Source organism: Megascapheus bottae, chromosome 23 (genome assembly GCF_031878675.1).
Source record: "Megascapheus bottae isolate mThoBot1 chromosome 23, mThoBot2.hap1, whole genome shotgun sequence".
Classification (NCBI taxonomy): Eukaryota; Metazoa; Chordata; class Mammalia; order Rodentia; family Geomyidae; genus Megascapheus; species Megascapheus bottae.
The window spans coordinates 4516720-4533350 of NC_143531.1; the positions used below are offsets into that span (position 1 = coordinate 4516720).

General features: G+C 42.5%; 1 protein-coding gene across 1 annotated transcript; it reads left to right on the forward strand.

Moving 5' to 3' along the window:
- The first annotated feature begins 41 nt into the window (after positions 1 to 41).
- LOC150047241 (rho GTPase-activating protein 20-like) lies at positions 42 to 14574 on the forward strand. Its single transcript, XM_090356533.1, has 10 exons — positions 42 to 140; positions 2051 to 2128; positions 4645 to 4711; positions 4818 to 5000; positions 5627 to 5805; positions 7897 to 8058; positions 10261 to 10370; positions 12519 to 12708; positions 13722 to 13803; positions 14449 to 14574. Exons 1-10 carry the CDS (start codon positions 42 to 44, stop codon positions 14475 to 14477), a joined length of 1179 nt encoding a protein of 392 aa, XP_090212659.1. The 3' UTR covers positions 14478 to 14574.
- The last annotated feature ends 2057 nt before the right edge of the window (positions 14575 to 16631 follow it).

Sequence of the window (16631 nt, forward strand, 5' to 3'; positions counted from 1 at the left end):
ATAGCAATGGGACTTATGGGCATTAATCTATGGCATTAACAATGGCTCCCCCTGGAGCAATTTGGTTTATGCTCATTGTATCATGGGTACCTTTACTTGAAAATCCTCTGCCAACGTCCCTGCCTGAATGTTCTTTAAAGGTATCATTTATTTTAATGACTCCAGTGCAAATTGAGATAAAGCTATTTTATCTCCATATGGGATATGCGCTGCACATAATTGACTATGGCTGAAAGCTTTTCAAGAGCCCGAAGCAATATTAAACTTTATTCACTTGACTACCATGAATAAACTTATGAGGCAAATTTCTTGTTTAAACACACACTACTATCACATTTTGTTGAATAAAAGGTCATTTCATTGGAGTGGCATTCTTCTGGTATGTTATTGAACATTGTTTATATGTGGAACAGTTATCATTGATTTCAACTATTTGTGGTTTTGGAAATCATAAAGGAAAGGTTACAAAACATTACACAGAAAATCATATTCCTTTCAACCTAATTTATCGTGTAGAAATTTATTAATTAATTTTTTTATTGTAATTAGTAAAAGGGTACATGATATTTGCCAGATAGAAGGTGTGATAATTCACATACATTGATACCCTTTCACATGTCTTGGTACCCATTTTCACATGTCTTGGTACCCATTTTCAGTTAAAGATCCTTTCCATAATTCTTCATTATTATCTTAAGAATAAGATATATCTTATATCTCTACTGATGTCACTTTATTAAATTCAAGTATTGCCCATATATGTACATATATGCATGGATATTATGTATCTATGTGTTCATATATATTCATATGCATATAGGTATTCATATATGCATATTAATACCACACACAACTCTCTCTATAACTATATGCATATATACATACATATATGTATGCATGTGAATATGCATACATACAGGAACACATAATATATGTGAATAAATACACATATATATGCAAATATATACACATATTACTTTTATGCTAAATACATACATAGATACACCATATACATGTGTTTGCGTATGTATGATCATCAGTTCAAACCTGGGACAGGCATATGCTACTCAAGTGTTCTCTGCTTTAACTACAGCTGAGGCTCTAGAATATTTTCCATCTACCCAGGTCTAGATTATTTTTCTATGCTCAAACATTGCTTTAACCATCATGCTAAAATTTGAAGCTTCACTTTGCTTAAGCACGTCAGGACTAGATTCACCTGAGATGTACACTTTGAAAGACTCAGGGTGTGTTTTTCCATCTCTCTCATGACCTGTGAGACATGCCTGTCTCTTCCTGACTCACTCCACTGGTGACCATGCTAGAGAGAGGATTTGTTAGTTCAGTTCTGCATCTTATAGAATCAGTGTCACTGAGGTCTCGGTTTCCTGAGATTCATTCACACGTAGATGAACGTCATGAACCTGACCACTGATCTTCATTCAGCCTGTGTGCAGTCTTCACATCAATGCTTGCAGCCCCATTATCTGAAAACGTCATTATTTCATCTTCACTATTGCCATTTTCTCTGAATATTATGATTTTCATTTCTTTCCCTCTCAGTACTGTTTTTGTTGGTTCTGGGGCTTGAACACAGGGCCTGAGTGCTGTGCTTGGACTTTCTCAAGGCTAGAGCTCTACCACTTGAGCCACAGCACCACTTACAGCTTTTTTTCTATATAAGTGGTACTGAGGAATCATGCCAGACAAGCGCTCTACACTTGGCCAAATTCCCAGCCCTCCCTCCCAATATTTTGAGGATACTCTGATACCTTCTGCTCTCCATGCTGCCAGTTACTATTCTGCCTTAAGTCACCTTATAGCCATGTGTCCTTTCTGTATGTCTGAAATGCTTTCTCCTGGCTTCATGTTCTAGAAAGGAATGAAGAAACTTTCTACTCAAGAATTTGTGTTCTACATAGGTTTTGCGTCATAAATACCCGAGCACAAGATTTGCTTGAGGAATAAGGATTCTAAATTTGGAAGACTTATACAATCATACTATTGAAATTCCTACTGAATACCTTTCTTTTTATCCTATCTTTTATAGCCAGTAACCGTAACAGTAACAAACACAGATACAGTGAAGAATGTGGTCAGCAAATCACTTTTGAGCCTTGGAATAAGTGTAAGTCACCTTTATTGTTAAATTAGGAACTAATTTCTCTTTAGAGATTAATCTGGTTGGATTTATGCGCCTATGTGTACAGGTGTCCTACTATCATAAGGTGGCTGATAATTAGATATTGATGTCATGTTTAGTCCCCTTTTCTCAACATTCAGAAGCTGGAGGCCACTGGGTATTAGGTAAATTATATGAGAACCCTGAAAATCCCGTTCTAAATCTCATGCCAACTGACAGTAAAAGCAAAGGAAGTGGGGATATAATTTTAGAGCCCTGTTGTGTAAATAAAGCTTACCTGTGATGAAACTAGCGTAAGAAGCTGAGTCAGCAAGGTTCAGACAACGCCTGCAATCAGAGCTACTCAGGAGACTCAGATACGAGGATCCAATTTGGAAGGAAATCTGGGCAGGAAAGTCCAGGTAACTCATATCTACAGTGAACCAGCAAAGGTGGAAATGAAGCAGGGGCTCAAGTGGTAGAGCCCTAGCCTTGATCAGAAAAGTTCAAGGACACTGACTGGGCCCTGATCTCAAGCCCCAGGACTAGAGCAATAAAAGAGAGAAGTTCCACTGTCCTTTATTGCATGGTTTTTCGTGTTGCTTCTTTCTTCTTTTCTCCTTTCTTGTGCCCATTATTCTGATGGTCACGGGAAATTCATTCATGAAGAAGGGAGCCCAAAAGGGGCATGTGCTCTTGGGTAGTTCAACACGTGGAAGAAACCCCTGAGACTTCTCTACCCTGAATGAATGGCCTGGTGATATAACTGCAGGTGCTGTCTCCAGCACACCAGAAAGGGCAGACACACGTTGGCATGAGACCACAGACGTGGGGGCGTATGTGTGCACTCCCATTTCATCCTGATGCTTAGTTGCTCATTTTTTTTTAATTTAGCTGGAGGTTGGGTTTGAACTCGAGGTGTCATGCTTATTCAGTGGATGCTCTACCATCTTCCTCATTTTCAGTCTACACTGGACTCCTGGGAGATGGAGTGCTGTGGACAGTCCTGTCTGCACTAGACTGGAACAACAATAATCTGAATGTCACACAAAGAAGTAGCTAGGATGCCAAGCATGAGCCACTTGAAGCTGGCCTTCCTCTTGTTTTATATTCCTGCCTCTGCCGTTATGCTTTGAATGAAGCTTATCCATGTTGTTACAGTGTTTCTGATAGATTCCTGGGGCACTAGGGTTTGGCAGACATAGAGGAAAATCCACAGGACTAAGGATTTTATTAAACTTTCTTCTAAATATGTCATGAAAGAAGTACTTGGAAATTAAGGCTCTGGATGTGATCTCGAGCTGAATATGAAAAGTCCTTAGTATGACTTGAATTTTCATCTAAGTGTTATATTCCACTCTCTGTAAAACTCAACCAGAATTAGACATAACAACTCTATCATTTCTATTGTGGTATAATATCATAATACTGTATCAAAAAGTTGAAATTACACACACTAGGTATAGAAGATATCTCTCCACTGACTCCTACAGTACAGTGTGCATGTTGTCTGAATCAGGACCCAATCCCTCTTAGAGGAGACGTAGTGTTTTTAGGGGTAGAGATTAAATGAAAAATAATACCATTGATTGTTTTTACCACTCAAGTGATCGTTTTTCATTTTTATAAAGTATCCAGTCACATCAGTCAGAAAGAAGTTTTCTTCAATAAGGACCTATGGTTATTTGGTTTCCAAAGGTTGTCTGGTTAGAAGGATTCTGATGTCTGCCTTTGAAGATATTAGATTTCTTGGTCTTTTGCAATTGGAGTTGATTTTGTGTATGTGTCTTAGTAAGGCAGGATTTGAAATCAGCAATAAAAGGCAATTCTGCTACATCACCTTCAGAACTCAATGTGCAGCATAATTCCATAATCTTAGTTCCTCCATAATCTTAGTTCAGGAATATCATTATAGGTTCAATTTGTTGCAGTTGTGATTTCCAAATTCCTATAGCCAAAATTCTGCTGGGTTCATTGGTTTCTAGGACCTAGCATCCAATCCCTTCCCACTCCAGACTAGAATTCCTCTGATTGAAAGGAGCAGCTAGCTTCCATTGTCTCCACCCTGAAGGCCTGAAGCTGCTGAGCTAACCATACTTGCTAACTCTGACTTAGCTCAGGCATGGTCTTGGTGGAAGACCTCAGAGTCTGATCAGTAGGTTTTCTGGAGAGTGGCATGAGAAGGAAAGTGTCAGTATCCTCAAAAGCTTCTGGAGACTGTTGAATCCAGACAGCACTCTCGCAATAGAGTGGATTCCTCAGTGAGGGCTGGGAATGAGGTTCTCATCCCCCCGGGTCCCTCAGAAGGTGAGGGAGGTGTACCCTGTGGTCCATCAGGAGACACATGGCCGCCATCTAGGGAAGCCCCTGCAAGTTGGGAGGAAGCAAGGGTTACTGAGAACTCAAAACGGAGGCCACCCCAGGCATGCAATGGCATGTGTACTGACCCCATGTGCTTCCTTCAGCTGTCGTGCTTCCACCGCCAGAGGATTTGTGTGACACTCAGTCCTTCTCTCCCCCAGGCCTCTGAGACTGAATACCAGCTGTGGATGGATTCTGGAAAGGGAGAAGCCCCAATTGCCCTCCTTGGTAAAAGTCAGGGAAAATGTAAAATGGGAAGGAAATGGGTTCAAATAATTGTTTTTGTCTGGGCTCAGAAAGCAATGAAATCCCCTGCTTCTTTTTGTTACCACAGGGCATGAAAATCCCTATGGGATTAAAATGAGTCACCTTGGAGTGACTGCACTCCTGCCAGGAGGACCAAGTCCACAGGAAATCCACATGCCCCAGAATCCTTTGCTGGATCAAGGGTCTCTGGACATGGGAGTCCAGTTCATTCTAAAACCAAGGCAGCCAGCCCAGGAACAGAAACCTCAGAGTGAGTCCATTCCCATGCCATAGGGGCCTTCCATTCCTCACGCATCACCTCTGTCATTAGACAATTCCTATCTTCTCCACAGTGAGTACCTCCATGATCATCTTGATATGCAAGCATAGCTTAGTGAAAATGGAAGCAGAGCATCTACTGCTCAAGCTGTAATCCAAACCACTCAGGAGGCTGAGATCGGAAGATCTTGTTTTATGGGTAGCTTCTAAAAGAAAGCCATGAGACACTTATCTGCAAATATCCAGAAAATAGAAATGGAGCTCAAGTGATAGAGAGCAAGCCTTGAATAATAAAGTTCAGGGACAGTGACCAGGTTTCTCAGACCACTATCTAGAAGGAGGATATACAGAAAAGAGAAAATACAGATTCACCCATACGTTTTAAGAACTTCGTGGGTGTTAAGCAGTCTATTATATAATGAAATTGGCCATTCTAATCAGATAGAGTAACTGAATCTTCTCATGTTATTAGGAATAACTAATAGTGTCCCAATTTGGGACCATACTCTATTAATACCAAAGGGATTTAAACTCTTACAGAATGTGGAACCCACGACACACAAGCTCAGCTTCTGAACAATTTAACCGATCATATATATAAATCTGTTGCTTCTTTAGATTCAGAGCAGAAAAGAGAAGGAAGGGGAAGAGCCTTCCTCAACTGGCTTTTTGGGCGGCAGTCCAACACAGCCAACCAGAACACCTCCGGAAAATCTGCATCTCCAAAGGCAGGACTGCTCTTTGGGGTTTCCCTGCAGACTGCTTGTCAGGATGGCAAACTGCCCTCTGCTGTTCTGGTAGGTTCCAGTTTGGTCTCTGCTGCCCTCCTGCGGAGAGGACACTCCTGAGTGTGGTTGGCAGGGGCTGGAGTGTGGTCAGGCAGCCCCAGGTCCACTTGAGCAGAGCAGCAGACAACACTGAGTTTGGGTGAAGGAGCTTGGATGCTATTACCACCAGTCACACACATGTCACAATGTAAAAATCATGCAAGGTCAGCACAACAGGAACATATTCCCTTAGATGTCTGAGTGTTCCAGCAAGAGCCACTTGTCCTGCTGGAAGCCTCCAGCAGCAGCTCTGTGGATGTGAACTCTGAGTCCCCCTCCCTCACCTTCCCCTTCCAGCTTCTTCCCTCCCCCTCCCCATGTCTCACATCTCCTTAGTAGACAGTCATCACACACTACTCACTCTTCTAAATTCAAATATCCTGATGATAATTAATTTAGATTGGGTTTTTGTCATTTGAACAAGATGATTTGACCTTTAAATATGAAGACAGTGCATCAAATTAAATTTCTTACTATTGACTTGATCTGTGTCCAAACAGTGCGCGAGTACAACTCCAGTGGTACATGCTTGTAATCCTGTCTCCTCACACATAGGAGGAACATGCTTAAAAGCCAGCCTAGGACTGCACACTAGTGCCTGACCGTGTGAATCCAGCTACTCCCAGGCTAAGAGTCAGAATCTCAGTTCCAGGCCAGCCCCACCAGAAAAGTCCCCTTGAGACTCTAGTCTCCTATTAACCACTCCAAATTCACAAGTGGAGCTATGCCTCAAAGAGGTAGAGCAGCAGCCTTGAGTGAAAGAGCTCAAGGACAGCACCCAGACCCTGGGTTTAAGGCCCAGTGTTAACAAACCACAGCAGTGACAATAACAGCAACAACAAAACAGCTTAGGAAAGTTTATGACACTCTTATCTCCAGTTAACCACCAAAAAGTCAGAAGTGGAGCCTGACTTAATTTGTTCATCTACAGCCTTTACAACAGTAGTTCAAAGAAAATGACTAAGCACTTATTTCCAGCCTGAATACCTTCATACACCACACACACACACACACACACACACACACACACACACACACACGAAGTAAAAGTAAATGATCTTAATTAATGTCCAGCAACTTTTCAATCACTGCTACATGTAGCAAATGTAACCTCTGAGGTGACAAAACTGCCCCATTCTTGCATCTTACAAAGCAAATTTAAGGTATATATTCAATTGCTACCGTCATGATCTCAAATGTAGAATGAAAATAGAAATTTAGAAAGAGCTGTCCTATCCAAGGATTAGTACCTGTTTGTAATCTTGGCTCCTCCTGTGACTGAGATAGGGAAGATAGCTATTTTAGGCCAATCCTGGCAGAAAAATCCTGACCCCCCCCCAAAAAAAATCGCTTTACAAAATACTTGGCAAAGAGAAGGCTTAGAGGTTTCAATCAGGAGGTGGAAAAACATCCCACCAAGGAGACTTCCTCATGGGAAAAAAAGGGAGGGAAGGAAAGGAGGCAGGGAGGGAAGGGAAGGAAGAGAAAGAGAGTGGAAAGAAACAGGAAAGTACAAAAGAAAAGGAAAGAAGACAGAGCTAGAGGGAGAGGAGGAGGGAAGGAAGAAAAGAGGGAGGAAGGAGAGGTAATTAATGAGAGTTTAGAACCAAGGAGGGAAGGATGTGAAAATAGAGCAGGGCAGTTGAGAAAGGAATGTAATCAGAATAGATCATGGAGGAAAGACGTTGACTTGTGATGAATGTATGAAGTGCAGAAAGTACTCATGGGGAGATGAATGAAGAAGAAGTGAGGAGGAAGCCACGAGGAGACAGCCTCATGAAGGAGGATGTCTGAGCCAGCAGAGCCTCGAAGCAGAGTTGAAGGTCAAAGAGTCAATTCACAACAGAGACAAATATGTTGTATTGAAACGATTCTGAGTGTCAATCTATATTAGATGCAAGAGAGTAAAATAAAACAGCAAAACAATTGAAAATGACATTTCCCAGCTTCTGCACAAGAGAACCTTGCACATTCTGGCCTCCAATTTCAAGTCTTATTTATTGGTGCTCTGGGCCGGTGGACTTGAAGGACCCAGGCTTCCTTTCGTCCTCTTCCACACAGGATATGATTTCCTTCCTCAGTCAGGAGGGGGAACTCACTGAGGGCATCTTCAGAAAGTCAGGTAGCGTCAAAGCCTACAGAGCACTCAAAGAAAAACTCATCTCCGGAGCCCCAGTGGACCTGCACCAGGAATCTGTGTTTGTGGTGGCATCTGTGTTAAAGGTAGGACACAGCCCACATCCCCCAGGGAGGCAGCCTCACTCCGAGGCCACAGGGCTGCACTGCCAGCACCACAGATACCCAAGAATGATGACAGGCATCACAGATCTGAAGCCTGGGAAATGGTTTCTTTTGTACCATCCGATATGTTTACTTATGGATTTATAGGCACATTCTAGCTGTCACAAATGAGGGAAACAATGCAACCTATATTTCTGGAATATTTCCCTTAATCATTTTTTCTACATCTATTCATTGCCTCACAAATGGTATTATATCATTATTTCAGATGGATGAGTAGATTTCCATACCACACTCACTTGTTCCATTTTCCCTCTGTATGGCATCTGGGTTGATTCCGGTCCTGTGATAATTTATAAGGCCTGTAGTCCTTTCCTAGAATGAGATCAAAGGAGGATATTCTTTGGAGAGGATCACAAGTACACAATGATTATGTACATCTGATCACATAAAGTAATTATCCAGATAAAATCCAGGAAATGGAAACATATGATTTTGCTTCCTTGTGGCTCTTCCTGTTTTCTTTTCTTTTCATTAGCCCTGTTTGTCTATCAGATGATAAGGGGTGAGCAAAATAGATAAAATAGACAGACAAAAATGGAATTGATGCAGCAGCAGTCCTCACTAGACACAATGTTGAAAATGAACCCTTCAACTTGTAGGTGGCAACTAGAGGGGAAATCTGGGAAAGAGCAGAGAAAGGGTTCACATTGTTCATACAGGAATGTTCTTTTTATCTTCCTTATGTAACTGCAACCTCTTTGTACCTCTTTACAAAAACAATAAAATCTCTAAACCCAACGATCTGGAAAATGAAAAGGGACATCGCAAAGACAAAATTGTTAAACACAGTATATGTGTCCTGTATGTATGTTTACTTTGTCTCCACACCTCAGCTTCTGCTGTCCTCTCACCTAAAACTCCATGCCCAAAAATGACTATGCTAATGAAAATATCCACACAAACACACACTGATGAATATCAGATGAGCAGCCTGCATTTGTCTTCTTCAGTGGAGGCTGAAAGAACGCACATTTTCAGGAAGAAGCTGGGAAAGTTTTGACCTAGTTGTGGATGCTTTCCTCCATAACTATGCTGGAAGCTCATCTTGAATACCTTACTGGAGGACCAGGCACGCCACAGCTCAGTCCATGTCACCATTTCTGCCCTGAGAGGAAAGATGGGAGTGTCTTCTCCCAGGATTCTCCTCTGGGGCCTTTTGATTCTATCTTTCCTTCTTCTCTCACATCCCACAATTACACTGACCCCAAAACTGTTTCTCATCCATTCTTCAATTAGTAATGTGACTTTTGACATAGAGAATGCAGCCAAATACAGCTGAGCCTGCTGAAAACTCACCTCAGTTTGACAAATGTACATTCGCTTTGAAAGGATACAGGTGATTTACAAGCATCTTGATGTTTCTGGAAGGTAAAATCAGAATAAGGAAAGAATTTTAAAAACACACACTGCAGTTTGTGACCATGTCTGTGGAAATTCATGTGACAACGACTTAAGAACAAGTTCTCAAAATGTTATAATTTGAATTGCAGTAGGTCTTCCTTGGCTGGGCATCAGTCATGGCTAATGTTTACCAGTAAGAATCTATTAGGAGACATAGAAGTAATGAGTGGGTGTCGGCTGCTTAGAACTCACTTCTCAGCTTCTCCCATCTTGTACCTGAAGGCACCATGACAAAGGCGTACAGACTTCTGTTAACCCAGTCCGGAGATGTACACATAATCAGAGCGATGTTGAGTGTTCCAATGAGCTGGAAAGAGAGAGTTAACCTAAAAGCAGAGAACCTGGGCTCTTTGATTCCCTCAGTCATGTTCTACGTACACATGTCAATAGGCCCAAATGAAGATATGAGATTTGCCATCTGCTCAGCAGCAGCATTTAGAACCATGGCATACCCACCTGTAAGTAGCTTCTCCAGGCCAAGTGGAGATGTCCACACACGAGATGAGATGTGTTTTCCTTCCCATCACTGCTTCTTTGCTGTTAGGTTCAGGTGCAGAAACTCCAGGCACCTGACTCGGGGGCAGACAGTATAGGGTCCCAGGTCTGTGCAGGTCACAGATTCATTTACAGAGATGGAATGCAGGGCCTAAATTCATTCATCCAAGTGTTATGATTACATAGTTTGTCACATGGCAGTAATCCCGCTTTTGTATCTGGAAGGATTTTCTTCGAAATGTGGAAGGCGGTGTGTTTTCCACTCCCCAGTATGAGACGTGGCTTGGGATCATGGGTGAAGACAAGGATGAGGAGAAAATAACTGCGGCCCAGAGGTAGGATGCACACAACTAGTCTGCTTGGGTAGACGCAAGAACACAACTCTATAACTCTTAGAAATAGTAGGCGGTGGATTCAATCATTCTGGCTCTAATAGCCAGAACTTTTTGTGAATGATGGCTTTCCAATATTATTTTTATTGAATCTTTCCCATGTATACATAGGAGAGATGTCATTGACAGAGAGACAGGTTTCACTGACATAGCCAGTCAAGAGTTTGGTCTTAGCTTTATCAACCACTTAACTGAGTATAGAAGTGCATGTCTAGATCAAGAATTGATTGTGATTAAAACATCTTGTGTGTATTCTCTCTTGGGATGAGTCTGTACAGAATGAATTTTGGGGCTTCAGCACACAGCAATAGTCGAGGTTGCTGTTTCAAAAATACTTTCAGTTTATCAAGATTTTTTTTCTTTTTTTATTGTAATTAGTAAAAGGGTTACATGATATTTGCCAGATAGTAGGTGCATTAATTCACATACATTGATACCCTTTCACATGTCTTGGTACCCGTTTCCCTCCCCCCCCACACCCCGCACGCATGTTGGTTTTCGCCCCTTCCCTCTCAAATTTCAAATATCCAAATACAAATAAGTTCAATATATCAGATAACAAAGTGAGATATGAGATAACCAATATGAGATAACCAAGGGACAGCAAAGGAGATGAGAGACAACATAGTACATTAAGGACAATAATCATTCATTATATGGCTTTTGTTTCACTATCCTGGAGGTCCTTTCAATTAGCTTCACATTATATGGCCTTATGTATCAAGAGTTTGCTCTATTGCAAATCTCTGCTAGTAGAGCCCAAGGTTTCTACTGATTATGACGAATGAGGGAAACCATTGAGCCTAAGTTCCTTTGAGTCTGGCTTACTTCACTTAATATGATTTTTTCTAACTCTTTCCATTTCCTAACAAATGGGGCGATGTCATTCTTTCTGACAGCAGCATAGAATTCCATTGTGTACAAATACCACAACTTGTTGATCCACTCATCAACTGAGGGACATCTAGGTTGGTTCCATATCTTTGCTATGGTGAATAGTGCTGCAATGAACATTGTTGTGCTAGTGGGTTTAGTATGTCCTTGTTTCTGGGTGGTTGGGTAAATGCCAAGTAGTGGAATTGCTGGGTCATAGGGGAGTTCTATGTTTAGCCTTTTGAGGCACTGCCACACTGCTTTCCATAGTGGTTGAACGAGTTTGCACTCCCACCAACAGTGTAGTAGTGATCCCTCCTGGCCACATCCCCTCCACCATCTGTTGTCATTCGTTTTCCTGATCTTGGCCATTCTAGCTGGAGTGAGGTGGAATCTTAGAGTTGTTTTGATTTGCATGTCTTTTATGACCAGAGATGTTGAGCATTTCTTCATGTGTCTATAGGCCATTTTTGTTTCTTCTTCAGAGAAGACTCTCTTTAAGTCTTTGGCCCATTTTTTAATGGGATGGTTGTTACTTTGGAGGTTAGTTTTGGAGTGATTCACTTTTTTGAGTTGTTGATATATTTTAGATATGAGGCCTTTGTCCGTTGTTTGGTTGGTGAAGATCTTCTCCCACTCTGTAGGCTTCCTGATTAGTTTACTAGCTATGTCCTTTGCCATACAAAAGCTCTGCAGTTTAATGCAGTCCCACTTATCCAGCCTTTCTCTGATTTGTCATGATTCTTGGTCCTTATTAAGAAAGTTTCTACCTGTGCCAAGGAGGCCTAGTGTATTTCCTATTCCTTCCTGTAGAGTTTTCAGTGTGTCACCTTTTACCTCCAGGTCTTTGATCCATTTGGAGTTAATTCTAGTGCAAGGTGACAAAGAAGGATCCAGCTTTAGTTTTCTGCAGGTGCTTAACCAGTTCTGCCAGCACAACTTGTTGAAGAGGCTGTCTTTCTTCCATTCTTCTTGCCAGATTACTCAGTATAGGAAGTTTTTAAAGACAGTATTTTGAAATAAGATTTTAATAAACGTTTCCCAAGTGAGAACATACTATTTTCTTATGAAGCAAACATTTTAAGAATAATTTTTATGCTATATTCATTCTTACCATGTTATTAATTTCTTCAGTCACAAGTACACAAAATATACTGTGGACATTTATAAACTCACACACAAAGTTCCTGACATAAAAGTGCATTCTTTTATATTCAGCCTTTTGGAGATGCTGCCCAAAGCCAACCGACTGCTGCTGAAACATCTGTTTGCGATGTTAAACCAAATCCAGAAGAATTCCTCCCTCAACCTGATGACATCATACAACCTGGCTGTCTGCACAGCCACCAGCTTGATGGCCCCACCCCCTGATGCCACAGCAGGATTTGATCTTGAACTCATGAGAAAGGTAAAGCCTCTCCTGGCTCCAGCCTGGGAAGCAGAGCTGCTGGCTGGATCTGGAAAGCCCAGACATGCCTGACAGTCCAGGATTGAAGGACAGGGTTCAATAAGGGCTCACCCTATTTCTCATGAGGTTTATTATGATGTGCAGCCAGGGGAGAGCAGCAGTGAGGCCTCTTCTCTGTCCCTTCAGTACAGGGGAGTGTAGGTTGACCAAATCCTAGACAAGACAATGACAGTGTTAAAATTGAACTTCAATGTGGGAATCCCTCTCCACCAAAGTTCCCCTCCTCTACTCACCATTGGGTTTGTGATGTTGAGTTCCTCTCCAAACTGGTGTCTTCCTCTGCAAAGCGGAGATAGGGACCCTTCTCAGAGCTCTGCTCATTTCTAGACGCTTACACATAGAAAGTGGCTTCAAATCACTGGCTGTGGCATCTCCGCACACATGGACATGAGTACTCATTGTACTCATTCAGAGAAAGAGTTCTGCCATTTTCCACATGAGTCAGATTCTCCTTAGTCAAACAGAGTAGCAGATTTATTAACCTGGACTGACAAAGTAGATTGGGAAACAGAGGCACAGAGGGGAGAGGAAGGGAAGGTAGTCTCTCAGTTTTTTTCCAATCTCACCTCTGTATCTACCTCACTAAAATCCACTGCCCCAGCCTCGTGAACATTACCTCCTAACAGGACTCACTCAAAGATAAGAATTTATCTGTGCTGCTTTGAAGGGAGTCTATCATATAAACTAGTGCATATTTCTCATTCACTATACAAAGGCGAACCTAGTAAAATAGGTTCAACATTGTTCTGTAAACACCCATTAGCGCTTTTTAATTTGTAAAATTAAAAGCATTAGTGACTTTGTAAAAAAATGCACACATACTCTAAATACAAATTCTGATTTTCTCTCCAGATACCTGAATACACTGCGTTTGCTCTAAGATTCATATACCTTAGATGATCCTTAACTGCCAAATAACAAGAGAACTCTATGGGTCTCCTTTTGTGTTGCAGGTTGCATTGGTGCAGTTTTTGATTGAGAATACTCCCCAAATCTTTACCAAGGACTTCCCTCCTCTCTGGGAGGAGAGCTCAGGTATTATGGAAGTGTGAGGGGACCTCAGGCAGTAGGAACAACTTAAAGAGCTGAGCTGCTATTGTGGAGAACAAACAGGGAGGGTGCTCCAAGCTTGGAAGATGCTTTAGGCAATGGCTAACACAGAAGGTTCTGTCCTGAGGGGAATGGCACAGGCCAGAGCCCATCTCCTGCTCTTCTCAAAGCTTATCACAGATCAGGGTACATGATGCAGCATGTACTGAGACCAAAGCCAGGACAAGAGGCCTCTGTTTGCAAAGAGCTGTAGTGCAGATTCACACTTAATCTCTAAAACTCACAGGGGATCCTGTCAAAATCTAAGGATTACTACCAAAGTGAGTGCATGTAAAATTATTTTACAAATGAAAGGAGCTTAGTAGAGTTCCTTAGCAAACCCACCTCACATTCTTTAAAACTAGCTAATGATACCTGTCTCCCCATAATCCTTTCACAGATTGGAGCTTAACCACTTGAACCTAGGACTTACATCACTTATTTCCATTTATGCCCCTTCAGGCTTTTATAGCAATAATTATATTGCTTTGGGGAGGTCTGTAGATGATTTCTATTTATCAGCATTTGAGTTGAGGTCTGAATTTGGATGAATTATAGCCTGACTTCTTTTCTGTTCCTGTTTCTTTCTAGGCAGTGACAATGACACTGCGGCTGAATGAGCCCCTCTTGAGGCCAGCTCCCTTCATCTGGGCTTCCCAATTCCTCTTCTCAAAATTTTCCAAACCAAATCAGACCCTGGCCCCATCTTTTTCCTTATCCTCATAGTATATTAAGTTTTTTAAAACTCATATTATTTTGTATTGTAGTATTTTTTAATAAAAGGAAATGAATCCATAATTCCTGGCCAGTCCTGTTACTCATCATCTCCCACATTTAAACTCTGGTGGAGGCTCCCCTGTGCACCAGTTCCAGAATCACTAGTGACACTCATGGGCATCTGCTGGGCCCATCCAGGGGGGTCCCAGCTGTTGTCCTTGTGCTGGCTTTGTTTGGGGTCCACATATCCCACCAGGAGCTGAGCCTTTATGTGGAGGAAGGCTGCTTTCCCAGAAGAGATTTGGCAAAGATTTTCAAGCTTTTGCTGTGTTCATATGAATTTAGGCATCGGCAAGAGTCATTCAGCCATGCGGGAGTCCACCTGGAGGATGAATACAAAGGGATACAAGACAAGGAAAACATTCTAAGACACAACTGTGCTCATTATTATGTAGGACTATAGTAATTAACAGTCCCGATAAGAGAAGTCAAGCAGTATCCCCACCACATGTCCTGTATTTCTGTTTTTTTCTTGAGTTCAATCTTCAGAGAGACTTTTAATAGGGATATGTTTAGATATATGTTAATTAAGCTTTTCCAATAGTAGATTTTGTTAGGAAACTGGGTCATGCGTGTTAGGAAAGATCAAGTGGACGAGAGGAGAGAAAGAAGTCAGGAACCTCAGCAAAGCAGACAGGCTTTGACCATGGCTGCAGAGGGACTTGCATGTAACCCGGAGCAGGGTGGGGGAGAGAAAGAGTAGGGCGTGCGTGGGGGAGTTAGGTTTTTACACCTTCCATGGTTAGACTCTTCTTCTTTGGAATTTCTTTGTCCTGTCTTGTTGGGGATTCATGGTGCCAACTGTGCAGGTTCTGTGGTGGGGTATCTTCCTGATGCCAGTGTCGTGCACATCTCCATGAGGCCAGGGGTCGAGAGGACCCAGAGGTAGGAGAGTTCAACATAGAGTCATGAGAACAAAGAAGAGTCCCATCATTTGAGCCCCTTTAGTGCTATAAAAGTGGAGGGATGTCGTGGTCTTCTCTAGCTACTTCCTACTGACATTGGGGTGCTGAAGGGTCATGGAGGCTGGGATGTGCAGGGTCCAGGTCTGCACTGGGCAGGGCAGGACAGTGTGAGGCCTGGCTGGCCTGGAGTAGTGGAGGCCTTGTAAGTGAAGGAGGCCAGTGGATGTGAAGCCCTGGATGGTCTTCACAGTTGGTGGTGAGTGAGGGCTGTTATCCTGGTAAAGGGAAACTTTGGAAAAACAAAGCTAGAAAAAAATAAGGACAAGAGGGAAAGGCAAACGGTTGAGTGATAAAGGTTCTAATAGAGGGTTGGCTGTGGGGACACTGGGACTGGGACTTCCACCATTGTGTCCACTGGCCTGAATCCCAAAGTGCTGACCCCTTCCTGTCTAAAGGCACAAAGTCTCTCCTGAGCAGCCCTGAGTCAAGCCCATCCATCCTGGAGGATAGTGGGGGAGCCCCAAGAACATTAGGGAGATCTCCAGATGAGCAGAGCCTCTTCTCTAGGGGCTCAGGAAGAGTGTGGGCTGGTTGATAGGAGTGACAATGGAGAATACACTGGTCACAAGCCAGAAAAGTCTCATGGGCAGTACAACCCAGGGTGTGGCCCATTACAGGGAAGGACTTTCCATAGAACTGGACTGGAGGCAGGAAGGGAGGATCTAGGGTTTGTGATGACTGGGTCGAGAAGAACATGGTGGACTGGTTAAGAATGACACCCAGGGAGTTGGGAGTGTGAACTAGAGTTAGAGTGCTTCCCTAATATACATGAAGCCCTGGGTTTGATTCCTGGGTACCACATACAAAGGACATGGTTCAAGTGGTAGAGCCCTGGGCCTTGAGAAGGCCCAAGGACAGTGACCAGCCTAGGAGGGCCTGACCACAAGCCTAATAACCTGATTTGGGGGCTTTCAGCACTCATCTCTATACATTAAAAGTCTATATTAAACAGCCACAGGCATTTTTGTAGCATTCAGTTTTCAATGAGCATGGTTATGATAACGTGTACCACCATTTAGTGCTACATTAAAC

What these genes read in the sequence shown, in the direction of transcription:
- LOC150047241 (XM_090356533.1), top strand. Translation starts at nt 42, where the DNA reads ATGGCTCCCCCTGGAGCAATTTGGTTTATGCTCATTGTATCATGGGTA. An exon ending in TTTTGAGCCTTGGAATAAGT is followed by an intron (nt 2,129 to 4,644) that starts GTAAGTCACCTT and finishes TCTCTCCCCCAG; the next exon opens with GCCTCTGAGACTGAATACCA. An exon ending in AACTGCCCTCTGCTGTTCTG is followed by an intron (nt 5,806 to 7,896) that starts GTAGGTTCCAGT and finishes TCTTCCACACAG; the next exon opens with GATATGATTTCCTTCCTCAG.